The following is an 18,549-nucleotide window of genomic DNA, read 5'->3' as shown; positions in this document are numbered from 1 at the left end:
TCAGAAACCCTCAAGATACATTTCTTCCCTCAGGACAGCCTCTTTCCAGCTGTGCTCACAGGCCCCTGCCCAGAGGCACTCAGCTTTCTCACTCAGTGGGCTGGGGAGCCAACCGCACTCTCTCCTGCAGGTCTCTACTGTCGGTCTCTCCTGCCTTCATTTCTCTGCCACCACTTCTTGCCATCTTCTGTTACAGCTTTCTGTCTCTCAATCTCCTGGTTCCAGGAGCTTCTCAGTACAGGTCCAAAAGATACGCTCTCTGCTCCTGGCTGTTCTTCATTGGTAGTGGTGGGATCCTCTCTCTTCTGCCTCTGGCATTGCTCATTTCAAGCCCAGCAAGAAGACAAAACTGACCAATCCCCTTGGTGCCACAATTACCATATTTGCACAGGGTAGGAATTACAAGACCATGTCTAGAAAGGCTACACAAAAGTCATCCATTGCACCACACTTGGAAGCTTACCTGACAAACTAAATGTAGTGTCTGTATTATCTTACTTTAGAACTGCACACAGAGTTTGGGTTATTTAATCTCTTTCTGCTTTTAGTCAGTTTCATAAAACTAATACTGATAATGGCTAATGTTGAGCATCACGTAGCAGCACTGTGTACGCAGATTATCTCACTTAATTCTCACAATATGGGAGGCAGCGATGGTTCAGTGGTAGAATTCTTGCCTTCCATGTAGCAGATGCAGCTTCTCCAAAACACAAACAGAGAAGCTCTCAAGCCTTGTTAGTGCCTGGGCTCAGAAACTCTAGAATGTCATTTCTCCCACATTCTATTTGTTAAAGCAGTTTCAAAAAGAGAGGACTGGACAGGACTTGAGTATCAGGAGATCTAGCTCACTGGGGCCACCAATGAGAGACTATCACCAGAGGTTAACACAGAAGCTTAGCTGGAAGAGAGAGTAAATGCAAGGAATAAAAATAAAACAAACCAGGAGTGACCTCAATGAGCATGAGAGTCATGAAAAAGACTGGCCTGGCTGTTGTTTTCAAGGGTCGAAATAGACTGTAATGGTTTATTTGGACTCCGGATAATTGTATCATATCCCCTATAGTGTAAGATTAAAAGATTCAAAGGTTCAAACTATGAAGTAGCAGAACCCCCGAGTGTCCCTGGAAGCCATCGTCTTTGTAGAACTTGAAAGAACTCTTTCTTCAACTCTAGGTCAAATCTATTTGTTTAACTCATGTCAAGCTTTTAAATTGGGATGTACAGAGTCAGAGTCCAACAGCGACAGAAGCTCTGGGTCGAGGACTCTAATAAGAAGTTGATTCCCATGGTTGCGCTTTTCATCTCTCACTGTCAGCAGTTTTCCTCTTTATCTTCCCCTCTATTGCTCTGTTTGCTGAGAAGTCAAATCCTTAATTTTCTGTGAGCTGACGATGTTCCATCTAAGTAGATCTGGAAATTTCCCAAAGAACCAGCTTTTGGTTTGGTTGGCCTGTGTGTTGTTTGGGGACTGCCCTCTGCCCCATGGTTGGGGTGGGATGCTAGCTGGTGTAGAGGGAGGTCTGAGGTTGGTGTCTAAGGAGTGCTGGACACTCACTGTGGTTGCCCATCAGATGCTTCCAGTTTATGCTTCAGTGCTTTTCTGATCAGCTTCTACCCGTCCTAGAAAGGAGAGCTCAGGCTTTCCTTCTCAGGTGCCTCTCTTCTCTAGGGGGCTGATGAAGCCTGGGAACAGCAAGGCACTCCTACCTCAGAGAAGACATTGGCAGTTACATGTTTATTAACAAAGAAGACATGGTCCAACATCACATCACATTGTCAGAAACTGCTTTGTTAGAGAAAGAAATCCTGGAGACCTAGCTGCGGGGAGGGAGGGATGGGCTGTCCCCAGGGTACAGCTGAGAAACAAGGTCACTGCCTCTTTCATTCACCAAGGCTGGCATTTCTTAGCCCCTCCACCTGCCATCCCACAATCCCCACCCCTTACCTCCCACCCCTCCACTTCCCCCTAAGTAAATCACTGCTTCCCTCTGCTCCTGTCACTTAGCTCTCTGAAAATTACACTCCTGTTATGACTTGAATTGTGTCCTCCCAAAATATGTGTTGGAATCCAAACCTGTGGAAGTAATTCTATTGGGGAATAGGGTTTTTTGTTATGTTAATGAGGCCATACCAGTGTAGGGTGTGTCTTAAACTTAATCACTTCTGAGTTATAAAAAGAGAGATTAGACACAGAAACTAGCACAAACAGGGGGAAGACAGATGTCATGTGAGGATCGCCAGGGAACCAAGGAGGAATGCCGGAGCTACACAAGCTGAGAGACAAGGATCTTCCCCTAGAGCCAACGCCCTGAATTCAGACTCCTAGCCTCCAAAACTGTGAGAAAATAAATTTCTCTTCTTTAAAGCCCCTCACGTGTGGTATTTCTGTTACAGCAGCAGTAGGCAAACAAAACAACTTCCTCTCTTCATCCTGATCTCCAAACTTCTCTGTGGCACCTTCAGAATGTGGTTTTTTGTTGTTGTTGCTTTCAGTGCGCACAACTTCATTTTAAAACTTTGTTTTAGAGCAGCAGTAGTCTCGGGGTTCGTTACTCAGGACATTCCCCTGAACTAGAATGTTAACTCATTCATGGCTAATTCCTCAGTGCCTGGCACAGGCCCTGGCACAGGGTAGGAGTTCGATACACAGTTGTTGAATGAACAGGCTGCGAGAATTACATCCCTGTTTGGTATTTCATATTTTGTTTCCTGGGTTCGTCCCTTGGGACTCTTTTCCCATCGCAGACTGTACCAAGGGAAAACAAGGGATGAGTTTCCTAGAAACAGCTTTTGTCAACAGTGAGCCTACCTCCCTCTACCTCCTCTGCCAAAATATAAAACCAGTTAGGAAGCTGTGAAATGACTCAGGGGGGGCATTGTCAGAGAATTAGAAGGGAGAAAACACACATATCGGACAAGACAAGAACCTTTAAGGTGTAACCTTTTGGAAGACAGCGTTGCTTGTAAATAGTCAAGTTTTAAGTCTGATCACTCGGTAGTTACTGAACTTCTTTGGAGATGTCTTTTTGTGCTTCATAAGATTGCTGTACTGAGGGGACTTATCAAGAGGCAAGTCTAAATATTTCTTCAGGGAAACATTTTATGTGATATACTTTTGCCTTGTTTGCTGTAGAGACTTGCAAAATCCTTTGTGTTGGATAAAAACAACATCCTTTCTCCCCACACCCACTGGTTTTTGCCAGTTCCTCGGATTGTTTAAACAGGAACTGGCTCTAAACAGGTGAGGGGCTTTGTACAGGAAGCTTCAAGACAAACGCACCATACGGATGCTGTGGTCTGGGAGTCCTGAGCCCTGTCTCTGCTTTTCCTCTGTCTCCCATGAAAAGGTCAATGGACTTTCTCTTTGCTCTGTGTGACAGAAGAGAAAGAAATTAGATTTCAGAGTCATTGGGGTAGGGAGGGGGGCAAGAAAACAATTAGTTATTATCTATCTTTTTTTCCAAAGTCCTGCGAGGTTTACCACTGGGAAGCCTGTAGGAGGTCGTATTACAGTATTTTCATCTGAGCGTAGGACAAGGAATTGCCTTGCTACTACTTATCATTTCTCCCTGAGTCTCGGAATGCATAATATCTCCAGTCTTGTCTTGAGGAATCTTTTGTGTAGCATTAGAAGACAAAATCATTAGCAGCCATTAAGAAAGGAGAAGCTAAAGCAAATTGTCTTGTGATCCTGCTTATTTGCAAGGTCAGGAATTGCCGGGTGTCTGTGCCCTGGGTGCCTCAGTGGTTCCCTTCCAGGATTACCTTGGCAGCCAGCTGCCCTTTATTTACCTGCAGCAACCGGACAACAGGCTTTGCTTTTCAAAGGAAAGGGATCACATCAGGACCTCTGGGATTAGAGCCCAGGTTATGTTAGGATTTCTGGAATTAAACTCCAGATTGTTTTTAAAGGGATAGGCTTTAATGCTGTTCTTTTTTTTTTCTTTTAGTTTTTTTCTATATTAAAACACATCCACACATAAATGTTTTTTCTAGGTGCATAAGATTATACACTAACCTAGAAGACTATACACTAAGAAAACACATAACTCCTGTTTTCTCTGGTTGGTGGGAGTACAGATTTCTTCTTTTAATTCACCTATATTTTTTAATTTGTTTTCATGAGATTGATATTCTTAAGTAATAGTAAGAATTTTTTTTTTCATAGATGGGAACATTTTCAGTTTACTATTTTAGTGTCTTTTTTACTCCACTAGCACTTGCCAGGCTAGGAATATGACCTTTATTTAATGAGTTTGCTCATCAATGCCACAGGTTAGAATTTAATGAACTGTCCATGTTTTCAGTGAGAGTGAGTGGAAGCCATGCATTTGGCACAGCTCTGGGAGATAGATTTTTGGTATCGCTATGGTCATGGGAGCTTTATATTTCACTTCCAGGTCACAGTTAGACTGTCTCAATTCTCAAAAGAAAGACAATCCCTGATATTTTAAAAATAGATTCAATCTTAGTCAATCAATATACTTTATTTGAAATGCAATTGTTTTTACTTTCTTTATGAGGATGGGAAGCGGTATCAGAAAGCAATAATGTAGTATGGTTTTGCCTTTACTTTTACATCAAGAACGACTTGAATCATTTAGTTTTAGAATCATTTTACGCATAATAAACACTGTGACGACTGAAACCTACATTTCCTTTTCAAGCCACCTAAATACTTTTCAAATAATAGCAAATGGAATTATTTACACAATAAAAGCCCGTTGCCTGTAAAGTTGACTCCATCTCATAATGACCCTACAGGACAGGGTAGAACTGCTCCTGAGGGTTTCCAAGGAGTGGTTGGTGGATTTGAACTGTCCACCTTTTGATTAGCAGTGCAGCACACCGTAGTTTTTAACCATTGCACTACGAGGGCTCCATTTACATAATGGAAACAATTATTTAATATTGAATATACAAATTTATCAAGCTTTGCTTATTGAGATTTCTCCGGTGTTTTTGAAAACCATGAGATTTTTCATGGAAAAAAAAATACACCCAGAATTGCTGGAGGAGTGTGTGTATGATTTTCAAAGACTTAACCTGATAAAGGTCAGCTCCAATAGAATCAAAATACATGAAATTCATATTTATATATGCCAAGGCCCAGTGGTTAAAAGTTCAGCTGCTAACCAAAAGGTCAGCGGTTTGAATCCACCAGGTGCTCCTTGGAAACACTATAGGGCAGTTCTACTCTGTCCATAGAGTCATTATGAGTCAGAATCGAATTGACAGCAGCGGGTTTGGTTTGCTTTGTTTTTTAATGTCGAATAAAAATAAAAATATTTATTGACTAAAAATAAGAAAATACTGAATTAAACTTAGAAAAAATATCTTAGAAAATAAATTTACAAACTGCTCCTTAAAGCCTCATTTTAACCCAAATCTTACACATTTGGTTCCACAAAACTCATTAAGCTTACCTTGCAGAGGCATACAAAATTTATTCTTACTACAATGCTTCTTTTATTCAATTCGGTATGTTGATGTTCTTCCTTCATACGCAGAAAATGTATTAATTTCCCAAAGTACATTGGAAAAGTAAAAATGGTAAAACTGTGTTTTTAAAACTGTCTTCGAGTCCATTCAAAAACCAAAAACCAAAGCCAGTGCCATCAAGTCGGTTCTGACTCATAGCGACTCTATAGGACAGAGTAGAACTACCCCATAGAGTTTCCAAGGAGCGCCTGGCGGATTTGAACTGCCGACCCTTTGGTTAGCAGCCGTAGCACTTAACCACTGCGCCACCAGGGTTTCCTTCTAGTCCATAAAAATGTCTAACTAGACTTTCTAAAATAGTTTCGATTTCATTTAAATAAATAAACAGGTTTATTGATTTGTTAAAAACTTCATGCGAATGTTAATAGTTTTAAATGAAACGTTGGAGTAAAAGAGCAAGGCACACTAATATGTCCAATTCAAGCTTAGTGTTGACACATGGAGCTTGTAGAAAATGATGGTTTTCATCACTGTGGAGGGAAGGGAGTCTCTGATTGATTACAAGTGAAAGAGTCTCCATTCTGTATTCTTAGACTTAGTTACTTAAACATCTCTTCATTCGTGGTTTCGTGGACTCCTGCCTCAAGATTCAGAGTAAATGCAGGGAGTATTACATAATCTAACTGCCGATCTTTTTGTTAGCAGTTGAGCTCTTAACCACTGTGCCACCAGGCCTCCGATCTAGCTTCAGTTAAAGTAAATTTCTCCACTAACCGGAACAGCCAATGAGAAACAACTCTCCTAGAAAAGCATGGGAAGTTTTAAAAATGATGCACGGAGTGGCAGGTAGGGTGGTCAGAAGTCCTTCACAAAAATTCTGGTTAATCGTGTGAAAAGTGTAAAGCGTTTATGTATTTCAACTGATAATGTGTAGCTGTTGTGGATGCAGCTTTTATTTATTTCTTGTTTTATTTTTAAAAAATAACTGCTAACCTTCAGAACAACAGTGTGAAATGTCACCTAAAACACAAGTTTCTGTCTGGTTGATGCCTCATGTATTCTGTTTTACTCTTTGGGCCACACATTCCTCCTGACATTAGAAAACCTCTATGCCAGCATTTGAGAAAGGAATTGAAATATTTTCAACAAAGATAAATTCAAATGCCACCACGTGAGTTCTGACTGAACGTGCCAATTGAATGATTGTGCTCAATTATGTTACTCTCATTCCCTCTGGAAATAACTCTAAAATGATGGTAAAAGGCTAAAAAGGGCATGAAACTGTAAAAACAAAGAGAATAGAAGAAAAAAGATGAAATAGTATAAAAAAATAGGAAGCAGGAAAAGTATTAGGACTAAATGATTGAGGCAGGGGTTTTCCGCCTCAGTACTATTGACATTTTGAGCCTGATAATTTTTTGTTGTACAGAGTTGTCCTGTGCATTGTAGAATATTTAGCAGTATCCCTGGCATCTACCCACGAGATTCTAAGGCCAAACCTCTCCCAAACCCTACCCAGTTGTGACAACCAAAAATGCCTCCAGATATTGCTAGATGTTTCCTGGGGGCAAAATTGTCCCTGATTAAGAACCACTGATTTAGGAAATCACAAATATCTAAAAGTGCCTTGAGGAAAAGTACAAAAGCAGGCTTATTCTGGCCTGAGAACCCCAGGAGGTCTCGGGAGCTAGAAACCCCCAGGAAAAAACAGAAGGATTGAAAATTTGTAAAAGGTGTAGGTTAGACCCTGTATAGCCTGATGACAGAAATGGTTAAGAGCTCAACTACTAACTAAAAGGTTGTCAGTTCAAATATACACACAGAGGCACCTTGGAAGAAAGACCTAGCTATTTACTTCTGAAAACCCTACAGAGCACAGTTCTACTCTGAAACACATGGGTGGCTATGAGTTGGAATTGACTCGAAGGCAGCTGGTAACTGGTAGGCCCTCTGCAATCTCTCTTAAAAAAAACAAAAAACTGTTGCCTTCCAGTCGATTCCGACTCATAGTGACCCTATAGGACAGAGTAGAACTTCCCCATAGGGTTTCCAAGGAGTGACTGGTGGATTTGAACTGCCAAGCTTTTCATTAGCAGACATACCTCCTAACCACTACACCACCAAGGTTTCTATAATCTTTATGCTAGAGATTAATTTGGAGAGGTCGATTCTGGGAGGCTCCAGGCTTAGAAATACAAGGCACAATTGAGGGTGAAGGTTACATACTGAATGTGGGTATTATGTGGAAACTGACCAATAGCAAATGGGACTCCTAGCCCCTCTCTCAGCTCAGCTCTAAGAACAATGGCATCCAGGTATATACATTACCAGGCAGGAGATTGAAAATTCTTCTTATGAAAAACTGACCAAGCCACAAAAAGAAAAAAACCTATTGTTATTCAAAGTTAGAGAATTGGCTGAGCTAGCTCACCTTAAAACCTGCCTTCAGTAATCTCCACCCTCCCCACTCACAATTGGTAATCATAGGTTTTTGGCAGCTCACATACAAACAGACAGCCAAAGAAGACCAGGCATTTGAGGCAAGCCTCCAGTATAAAAGACAGAGGGGGGAAAAAAAAGAAAGAAAGAAGGAACTTAGAGAAAACAAAAATATTGTGGGGAGCAGGTGAAAACTTCAAGACAATCTTAAGTGAAGCTTCCCTTCCTAGGTCTTGGTTTCTAAACACCATTCTCCATTGGCCTGGGAGCAGGGAAACAACCTCTTGGCCAGAAAATAAAAAGATCCCCTAATAATTATGAAAAAAAAAGAATAATGAGGTCATGAAAAAACACAGGAGCCAGCTTGAAGGGGTGTCCTTTGGTCAAGCTGGGGACAACTTCAGCTCAGCTTAAAAATACATGAGAGTATTTGTCTTAGTCATCTAGTGCTGCTGTAACAGAAATACCACAAGTGGATGGCTTTAACAAAGAGAAATTTATTTCCTCACAGTAAAGTAGGCTAAAAGGCCAAATTCAGGGCATCAGCTCTAGGGGAAGACATTCTTTCTCTGTTGGCCTTTCATTTGATATTCCCCCAGACTAAGAGCTTCTTCACATAGGAATCCTGAGTCCAAAGGATGTGCTCTGCTCCCAGTGCTTCTTTCTTGGTGGTATAAGGTCCTTAACTCTCTGTTTGCTTCCCTTCCCTTTTTATCTCTTGAGGCCACACCCCAGGAAAACCCCCTTTACATTGGATCAGGGATGTGACTTGGGTAAGGGTGGTATTATAATCCCACCCTAATCCTTTTAGCAGAAAATTACAATCACAAAATGGAGGACAACCATACAATGCTGGAAATCATGATCCAGCCAAATTGATACACACATTTTTTGGGGGACATAACTCAATCCATGACAGTATTATATTACAACTCTAAATTAAAATAGGAAACCATGAGTCCATAATGATATAAATAAAGAAGGGAGAGGGGAAACTCTTCCTTTCAGTAGAACATCAGCTAATAGTTGTAGAAGGAATAATGGAAATAGATAATCAGCATTTGGTTAACTAAATTAGTGGAAGCTGATACAGATGGAGGTCATCAATGGATACTAAGGCTGGTGGGTAGAGGTTTGGTGAGGAAAAGATGTTTTCATAATGTCATGGATTGAATTAGGTCCACAAAAAAATATGTGTCAACTTGGTTAGGCCATGATTCCCAGTATTGTGCGGCTGTCTTCCATTTTGTGATTGTAATTTTATATTAAAGAGGATTAGGGTAGGATTGTAACACCCTTACTAAGGTCACACCCCTGATCCAATATAAAGGGAGTTTTCCTGGCATATGGCCTGCATTACCTTTTATCTTACAAGAGATAAAAAGAAGGGAAGCAAACAGAGTGGGGACCTCATACCACCAAGAAAGAAGCACTGGGACCACAGTGCATGTCATTTGATTCTGGGGTTCCTGCATAGAAAAGCTCCGAGTCCACGGGGAGATTGACAAGAAGGACCTTCCTCCAGATCTGACAGAGAGAGAAAGCCTTCCACTGGAGCTGACATCCTGAATTTGGACTTCTAGCCTACTAGACTGTGAGCAAATAAATTTCTCTTTGTTAAAGCCATTCACTTGTGGTATTTCTGTTATGCAACACTGGGTAACTAAGACACATAATCTCAGACTATCTCTTCACAAAATCCTAAGCAAATACAAAGAGGAAATGGTGACTTTACAGTGGAGAAAACTGACAGACAGCATATGACAGGCGATCAATATTAACATCGTCAGCGGTGGGACAGGTTGATATCATGTGCCTGATAGAACGTAGCAAGAAGAGCACAGCATCATTTTTTGTGATATTCCTTCCAACAATGTATGGTCTGAGTCTGATCAAGAGGAAATATTGGACACACCAGGTTGACGTTCATACTGTACAATGAAAAGCTTACTCTTAATATTGTCAGTGATTTGAGAGACAAGAAAAGACTGAAGGATTGTTCTAGACTGGCATGCACTGTGTGTTCCCATATGAGATTCTAGAACTTAAAGGAAAAAGAGGCATTATTTAGACAATTGGTGAAATTTAAATGGGGTCTAGCAAAGATACAACACCTGCCACAGCAGCTGTAATCAGGGCTACTTCTTGGTTAAATTTGAAGTAATCCATTATCACCCACAGTTTTGTGTACGTGCGTGTGTGTGTGTGTGTTTGCAGAGGACAGATTAGTGAATTAAATGGAAATATAATGGGGTCCACCGCTCCTGCATTCTTTAGGTTTTTAAGAGAGGGACTAATTTCTGCCAGTCCTTCTGTGATACAATATTGTTTTTGATTTACTGTCTTGATTTGGAGTCCCTGGGTGGTGCAAATGGTTAACATATTCAGCTGCTAAAAGCTGGAAGTTCGAGTCCACACAGAGATGACTTGGAAAAAAGGCCTGGAGATCTACTTCCAATAAATCAGGCATCGACAGCCCTGTGGAGTACAGTTTTACTTTGACGCATATGGAGTTGCCATGAATCAGAATTGACTTGATGGCAACTGGTGGTGAATCTTGGTCTGGTGAGGGCTACACCATTTTACAATCCCAACAATGGATGAGGGTTCCAATTTCTCCAATCCTCCAATGTTATTATCCATTTTTTCTGATAATAGTCATCCATGGGAGAAAGATGTGGCAATCTGCTTCTATAGAGATTTACATCCTCAGAAACTCTATGGGGCCACTATGAGTTGGAATCGATTCAATGGCGCTGGGAATGGGGATGAAGTGGTACCTCACTGTGATTTTGGTATGCATTTGTCTAACGACTAATGACATTGAACATCTTTTCATGAGCTTATTAATTGGCCATTTGTACATCTGCTGCAGAAGATCTCTTTAAAGTGTTAAAAAGAAAAGGTGTCATCTTAAGGACTAAGATGAGGCTTACCCAAGCCAGGGTATTTTCAATTGCCTCATATGCATGGGAAAACTGGGCAATGAACAAGGAAGACTGAAGAAAAATTGATGCCTTTGAATTGTGGTGTTGACAAAGAATATTGAATATACCGTGAACCACCAGAATAATGAACAAATCTTTTGGAAGAAATGCAACCAGATGCTCCTTGGAAGTGAGAATGGCGAGACTTTGTCTCGTGCATCAGGAGGGACCAGTCCCTGGGGAAGGACATGATTTGGTAAAGTGGAGGGTCAGCGAAAAGGAGGAAGACCCTCAATGAGATGGACTAACACAAAGGCTGCAGCAATGGGCTCAAATATAGCAATGATTGTAAGGATGGTGCTGGACCGGGCAGTGTTTTGTTCTGCTGTACATAGGATCGCTATGAGCCTGAACCAACTCGACAGCACCTAACAACAACATGCCTTCTTTGTGAAATGAATACATGCAACTTTTATACTAAATTGTTTGATTTGCTTTTTAAGTAGTTAAGATCTGTACGTTGTACAAAATTCTATGGTACAAAAGGGTAATCAGTGAAAGCTAAGTTTCCTTCTCACTCCTGTCCCAGAGCTACCTAGTTCTCTTCCCCAGAGGCAATGAATTTCTTGTGTTTCCCTTTCCAGGAATACTCTTTACATGCACAAGCCTATGTACATATTCTACACCAATGGACACTTACTACATATACTCTTCTGTAATCCATAGCAGAACACAATACAGCTACAAATTTTCTTTCCCGTGGCTAAACAGTCGTAAATTGTATGGATGTGGCATTATGTATTTAACCATTAAAGGATGTTTAAATTGTTCTAATATTTTAGTATTACAAGCAATGTTGTAATATAATATTCTTCTATATTTAAATCTTTGCTACGCTTAGAATTTATTTTGAAGTAAAGTAGGGATACAGATTTTTGTTTTATTTTAGATGTCTGTGGAGTTATCTTAACATGATTTATTGAATAATTCATCCTTCACCACTGATTTGAAATGCCTTCTTTACGACATGCTAAATTTTTGTAGGTATTGGAGTAAATTTCTGGAATTTCTATTTTGTTCTGTTTACAGCTGTCTATTCAAACATTTTTAATTAGTATAGCCTTATAATGTGTTTTAATGTCTGATAGGGTTGTTCCCTTTATCACTGTTCTTTCTCAGAATTTTCCTGGACTTTATTGCTTGTTTATTTTTTTCATGTGATCTCCGGAAAATTGTTCCAGCTTATCTGTTTCCCCCCAAATTTCAAGTGGCTATTGAGTACTTGGAAACATTGTACCATAGCTGCTAACCAAAAGGTTGGCAGTTTGAATCCACCAGGCACTCCTTGGAAACTCTATGGGGCAGTTCTACTCTGCCCTGTAGGGTTGCTATGAGTCGGAATCGAGTCCACAGCAACAGGTTTGGTTTTTTATTGAGCACCTGAAATATGGCTGATGTGACTAACGAACCAAATTTTTAATTAATTAATTAATTAATTTACTTCTAAATTTTATTTATTTTGTTCTTGTTGAGACTATACAGAGCAAGACATACACCAGTTCTATGGTCTATGTATATAACTCAGTGATGCTGATTAGATTCTTCAAGTCGTGCAACCATTCTCACCTCCCGTTTCTGAGTTGTTCCTCCCTCATTAACATAAACTCACTGCCCCCAGGGGTAAATTTCATTTATTTTTAATTAAAATTTAAATAGCTACCATGACTAGTGGTTACTTTATTGAACAGTGCAGTTCTAATAGACTCTTATTTGTATATAGAAAGATTATTGATTTCTAAACACTAATTTTGTACCCAGCCACCGTACTCAATTCTTCTATTATTTGTACAGGTCATTCCCAACTTACAACATATTCAAGATGTGACAAACTGCATTTACGACCATCTGTTTTTTTGTTTTTGTACATCTTATTGTTACTAATATATACTACACTCAGTGCTGGAGCATGTAAATCACTGATGTTATCATTCTCAGATGTTCAATTTTATGACTTAGTGTTCAAAACACTGCTGTATAGCTGAGGAAAGAAATGCTGGAGGAGAAAGACATACTGACGAAGAGGAAGAAGAGAAGTTGTCAAAAAATTTTCCAGTGAAAAGGTTAGCTGAAGTTTTTTTCTAATCTAAATCAGGGGCTTCAGTTGCTTGAAAACATGGATCCAAACTTTGATCACTTGGCTGAAATCGATAGGCAGATTAGAGAAGCAGTGAGATGTTAGCAAGAAATATATGAAGAAAACAAGAAAAGAACATACGGACAACTCTGACTGATTTTCTGACTAGAAACACTATCCCCATTCCCAAGGATAATCCAGTGATCTAGAAACTTCCATAAGTGAAGTTATTACTGCAACTGACAAAATGCCAACATTGTCCAACTCTTCTTAATCATCAGAGTAAATTCTTATGGTTTGTGTATTTTTTTTACGTAGGTATGTATTAAAATACATCTGTAAGTTTGTATGCAGTGTTTCCAACCCCCAAAGGCAAATAAATAAAGATCAGATTTATAAAGATACTGAAAATAAAAGGCAATAATAATGAAAAAAAAAAAGGAGGTATTTGACTTATGTCAGAACCAACTTATGACAGAGTTGTCAGCGTGAACCCTGTTGTTAGTCAGGGACTACCTGTATATATTTTAGTATTATTTTTCTTTCTAACTTATTTAAAATGTTGGCTTTTTTGTTATGGTATAGACATGTGACCAAATATTTATACAACATATTGATCAGGCATATTTCAAAATTGTATTTGTAGTTTGGAAAGTTTTCATAAAAATATTATATGATAAAAATAAAAGGGCCCTGGAGAAACTCCAAGAGTATGGCCCCTAGACACCCTTTGAAGTCAATACTGAAGTCACTCCTGAGGTTCACCCTTCACCCAAAGATTAGACAGGCCCATAAAACAAAACGGGATTAAATGGGCACACCAGCCCAGCAGCAAGGATGAGAAGGCAGGAGGAGACAGAAAAGTTGGTAATGGGGAACCCAGGGTTGAGAAGGAGAGATTGTTGTGCATGTTGTGGGGCTGGCAACCAATGTCACAAGACAGTATGTGTATTAATTGCTTAATGAGAAAAGAGTTTGCTCTGTAAACCTTCATCTAAAGCACAATAAGAAAATAAAAGGGCCATTTTTTGGGGAAAGAATAAAAAGTGATATTTTCAACTACTGTTCAAGTAGCCTGCCTATAATGGTGGCTAGTGCATTTCAGCTGGTAGGGTTAATTTAAAAGTTAAATTAATAGTAATCCTGATTTCTTTTCCAGTAATTATTTCATCATGACAAATAATTATGCCTTAAATATATCATCCTTTCTTAGTGAAAGCACTCTTACACCAGTATGTTTTATGTTTAATACAGTCAAAGGGATTGTCATGGATTGAATTTTGTATCCCCCAAAATACCCATCAACTTGGCTAGGTCATGATTCCCAGTATTGTGTGATTGTCCACCATTTTGTCATCTGATGTGATTTCCCCGTGTGTTGTAAATTCCATCACTATGATGGAATGAGATGGATTAGTGGCAGTTATATTGATGAAATCTACAAGAGTAGACAGTGTCTTCAGCTAATTTCTTTTGAGATATAAAAGAAAGAAACAAGCAGAGAGACAGGGGGACCTCATACCACCGAGAAAGGAGTGCCAGGAGCACAGCGCATCCTTTAAACTTGAGGTTCCTATGCTGAGATGCTCCCAGACCAAGAGAAAACTGATGACAAGGACCTTCCTCCAGAGTCAACAGAGAGAGAAAGCCTTCCCCTGGAGCCCGTGCCCTGAATTCGGACTTCTAGCCTACCGGACTGTGAGAGAATAAACTTCTCTTTGTTAAAGTCATCTACTTGTGGTATTTCTGTCAGAGCAACACTAGATGACCAAGACAGGAGTGAACTTAAATTTCCTTGGAAACTCCTAGCTAAATTATTTCTTTTAGAAATGTTGAAATTCTAGTTAATCATCGTTTAGTAAAAAAAAAAAAAGTGTGTGTATTGAAACTCTTTGATAAATAATGCTACTCCTTTCTCTTACTCTAATATTATTTGGGTTACTGTTATAAAGGCTCTAGTATTATAAAAAGGAACCCGGGTGGTGCAATGGTTAACTGCTCAGCTGCTGACCAAAAGTCAGCGGTTTGAACCCCTCAGCCGCTCTCAGAGAGAAAAGACCTGGTGATCTGCTCCCATAAAATTGCAACCTAGGAAACCTTGCAGGACAGCTCTACTCTGTCATATGTGGTTGCTATGAATCAGAATCAACTTGACTACATACAACAACAACAGTGTTATAAAAGGGAATCCCTAGGTGGGGCAAATAGTTAAGTGCTTGGCTGTTAACTGAAAGGTTGGTGGTTTGACTCCACTCATAGGTGCCTCAGAAGAAGGATCTAGCAATTTACTTCTGAAAAAATCATTTGTTTAAAACTCTGTGGAGCACATTTCTACTCGGACACACATGGGATCACCATGAGTAGGAAAAGACAATAGCAAATGGTTTTAATGATATAAAAGCTCTGGGTCAAGAACAACTTACCGAATTATTAAATTATATGTGTACTTATGTTCGTTTATATTAATTACTTATAAAGTCTATAGCAATTTATGTTTTGCTGAGGCCTCAATGTTTGGTGTATTTGGGGAATGGGCGTATCATGAAAGCCAAGGGTATTCCAAAAGTCTATAAAATAGAAGCAGAAAAGGCTATGGAATGGATTCAAAATTGTAAATATATATCACATTTGGTGAAATTATCTCACATTTTTTAATAGTGATTTTTCTGAGCAATGGTGACATTTTCTTTTTGGTGCATTGAAGGTTTTTCCCTGGACTAAAAGTTAACTCTATTTTCTTGTAAACTGTTACCTATTCAATGCAACTAAAAAAAAAAAAAAATGGAAATGTTTGTTTCCCAAGCATTTCACGTTTTGGACACTGGAACACTCAACTTCCATAGACAACTAGTGGCCTTACCCTAAAATGCAGTTTAAGTTGTTAAGCATATGAGAACAGTGAGGACACAAATGTGAAATCATTTCCAAGCCCTTCATAATGAGCTCTCCCATTTAAGAAAGACGATCAGTGGATTAAGATTTTGTACGAAGAACAGTGACTGGTGTGTTGGTTGGGACAGGATACATTGTGCTGCACTAACAATCCACCCCAAATTTCAGTGGGCTTAAAGCAACAAAGGTGTAAAAATGGTTTTTAAAGGGTTATTTTTTGCTCATGCTCCCCAGTGGTTTGGCAGTGGGCTCTGGTAACCTTAATCATTCAGGGGCTCACTCTGATAGTGCTGCCACCATTTTGAACATTGCTGGAGGGAAAACAAAACTCTGGAGGGTATCAACCCTGCTGACTCTGGCTTAGAACACATGGCACTTCCCCTCATGACTCGCTGGCCAGAACTAGGGGCATGATTCCACCTAACCTCAAGAGTGCCTCAAAGTGGAGAGAACCAGAAATACTTGACAAACAACAGTCATGATTACCACAATTGTATTGAAAATGTGTTGAAAGAGCAGTTTTGTCAAGAGCAAAGATGACCTTAGCAAAAATGGGAACAATGTAGATAAAACTGGATCACAGTGTTGGCTATTCCATGATTATTTTCCCTCTCCTATTAAAATGGTTTTCCGATTCAATTCAATGGAATTCAGTTCACTAAATTTATAATAAATGCCTCAGTATGTAAGATGCCAGGTGAGGCAGGAACAAAACTGCGGGCTTCAGGATTTCTCCTGAATTCTATACTCAGGCTACTTTGGGGTCACTGTAAGAAAAATGCAAAAAGCCCCAAATCAGGCTTAAGTACATGTAAGCATTCGAACTATAAAATGGTGGTGAAAGGTACTGGAATAATTGATATTTATAAAAAAAGATAAAGTTAGATCCCTTTCTCACACCATTTACTAAAATGTATTACAGATATATTTAAGATTTAACTATGAAATATGAAACTATGATAGAACTGCTAAAAAAAAGACTATGGTTCAGCTATTCCTCAGGCAGGGATTGATAAAAGCTGGTAGATTTGACTTGATGAAAATGTAACTTGCACATCAAAAAATATATTACAGATGAAGTCAAAGGTTTAACTGAAAAATATGAGCTCATAGAAGAACTACCGTATTTTTACTTTCTGTATTTGTTTGCCATCTGCACCCTCCCCTGGCAAAGTATTTTCATAAGCGTGGTATGCTAATTTTTTAGAGCAACCTGTGGAAGAGAATTAGCATGGCAGAGCTCCTGGGGGTGGGGGTGGGGGATGGGGGGTGGGGGGGTGGGGGGATGGGGGGGTGGCTGGGGGGGCCAGCCCACAAACAACCACAGAAGGTGCACTTTATTTGCGTAAAATATGATATAATAAGATATAGGTCGAATGAATGTCAAGGTCACTCCAGCTGACCCTGGAGAAGGAAAGGACTTTCCCATTTGTTTTCTGGAAGACTGGAAGATTTGACTACATAAAAACGACAAAAATAGTATATAAAATATAATAAACATTTTTTTAAAACCTGTGATAGACTGGGAAATATTTGTAACACACATCACAGGCAAAGATTTGATATCCAAAGGATATTATACAAAGTTCTGATAAAGCAGTTAGGAAAAAGGAAAAAAAAAATCCCAATAAAAAATTGGTAAGGGACACAAAACATAATTCACAAGAGAAAAACAAATGACTAATAATGTTCAAACTCATTACTAACCAAAGGAATGCAAACTAAAACCAAAAATATTTTTTGACAATCAAATTGGAAAAGATTTATAATGCTGATAATAACCAGTGTTGAGGGGGAGGTTCTAGGAAACGGTCTATATCTTGATAGGGGTTTTTCAAAACTCAGGGAATGAACTCTTGAGGTTTGTGCAGTTCATTGTATGTGAATTTTACATTAAAAACTAAAATATTGAACTCGAGTTAATGATGCAAATGCTGAAATATTAGAGGAAAGAGCACCTTGAAATGCATAAAAAATAAAGTGAATTTAAAGATGGTGGATAGAGAGATAGATGTTGTTGTTAGGTGCCATTGAGTCGGTTCTGACTCATAGTGACCCTATGTACCACGGAATGAAAAACTGCCTGGTCATGTGCCATGCTCACAATTGTTATGCTTGAGCCCATTGTTGCAGCTACCGTGTCAATCCATCTCGTTGAGGGTCTCCCAGAGGGATAGACAGAAGTATTGATATCTGATAAAAGAAGTATAAAAAAAAAAAAAAAGTGAAATGTTAATGGTAGAATCTAGGTGCTGTGTATTTAAGCGTTCACTGCTTTACGTTTGAAAATTTTCATAATGTTGGAAGTAAAGGGACCCAATATAAAGAGCTCAGCTATCTTTCCTTCTGACTCCCAAAATGCTATCCAACTTGCCTTTTTTCCCACTGACTATTGGACTTTTCCACTTGGTTGTGAAATTTGTCTTCAGGCCCTACAAATCATACCTGCTATCACTGCTTTTATTAATGGTAACACCATTCTCCTAGTTGTAAGCATTTCCCAGGATAAAAACCATTTTTGATACTTTCTCCATCTTCTAATCCATTAAACATTAAATTCTTCTGATTTTCACTTGATAGTGTCTCACTCGATTTCCTGATGCATCACCTGAATTCTGCACCAATTACCGGTATCTTACTGTCCATTGCTATGGAAAAATTAAGTGGTAGAGCTTAGAAAATGTTTTGTGTGTAATTTGACACTGTATATCTTTT

At 39.2% G+C, this 18,549-nt stretch overlaps 1 protein-coding gene across 1 annotated transcript in view; it reads right to left on the bottom strand.

The window, feature by feature from the left end:
- Positions 1 to 3,232: 3,232 nt before the first annotated feature.
- The window catches only part of QRSL1 (glutaminyl-tRNA amidotransferase subunit QRSL1), a 49,293-nt gene continuing 33,976 nt past the window's right edge, over positions 3,233 to 18,549 (bottom strand). Inside the window, exon 11 of the mRNA XM_049898308.1 lies at positions 3,233 to 3,369. Within this exon, the coding sequence (XP_049754265.1) occupies positions 3,266 to 3,369 (104 nt within the window). The 3' untranslated portion in view covers positions 3,233 to 3,265. The remainder of the gene's footprint in view (positions 3,370 to 18,549) is intronic.

This window comes from Elephas maximus, chromosome 1, assembly GCF_024166365.1.
Source record: "Elephas maximus indicus isolate mEleMax1 chromosome 1, mEleMax1 primary haplotype, whole genome shotgun sequence".
In the NCBI taxonomy this organism is placed as follows: Eukaryota; Metazoa; Chordata; class Mammalia; order Proboscidea; family Elephantidae; genus Elephas; species Elephas maximus.
Note: the sequence above shows the minus strand (reverse complement) of the source record. Positions and strands in the feature narration are given on the sequence as shown.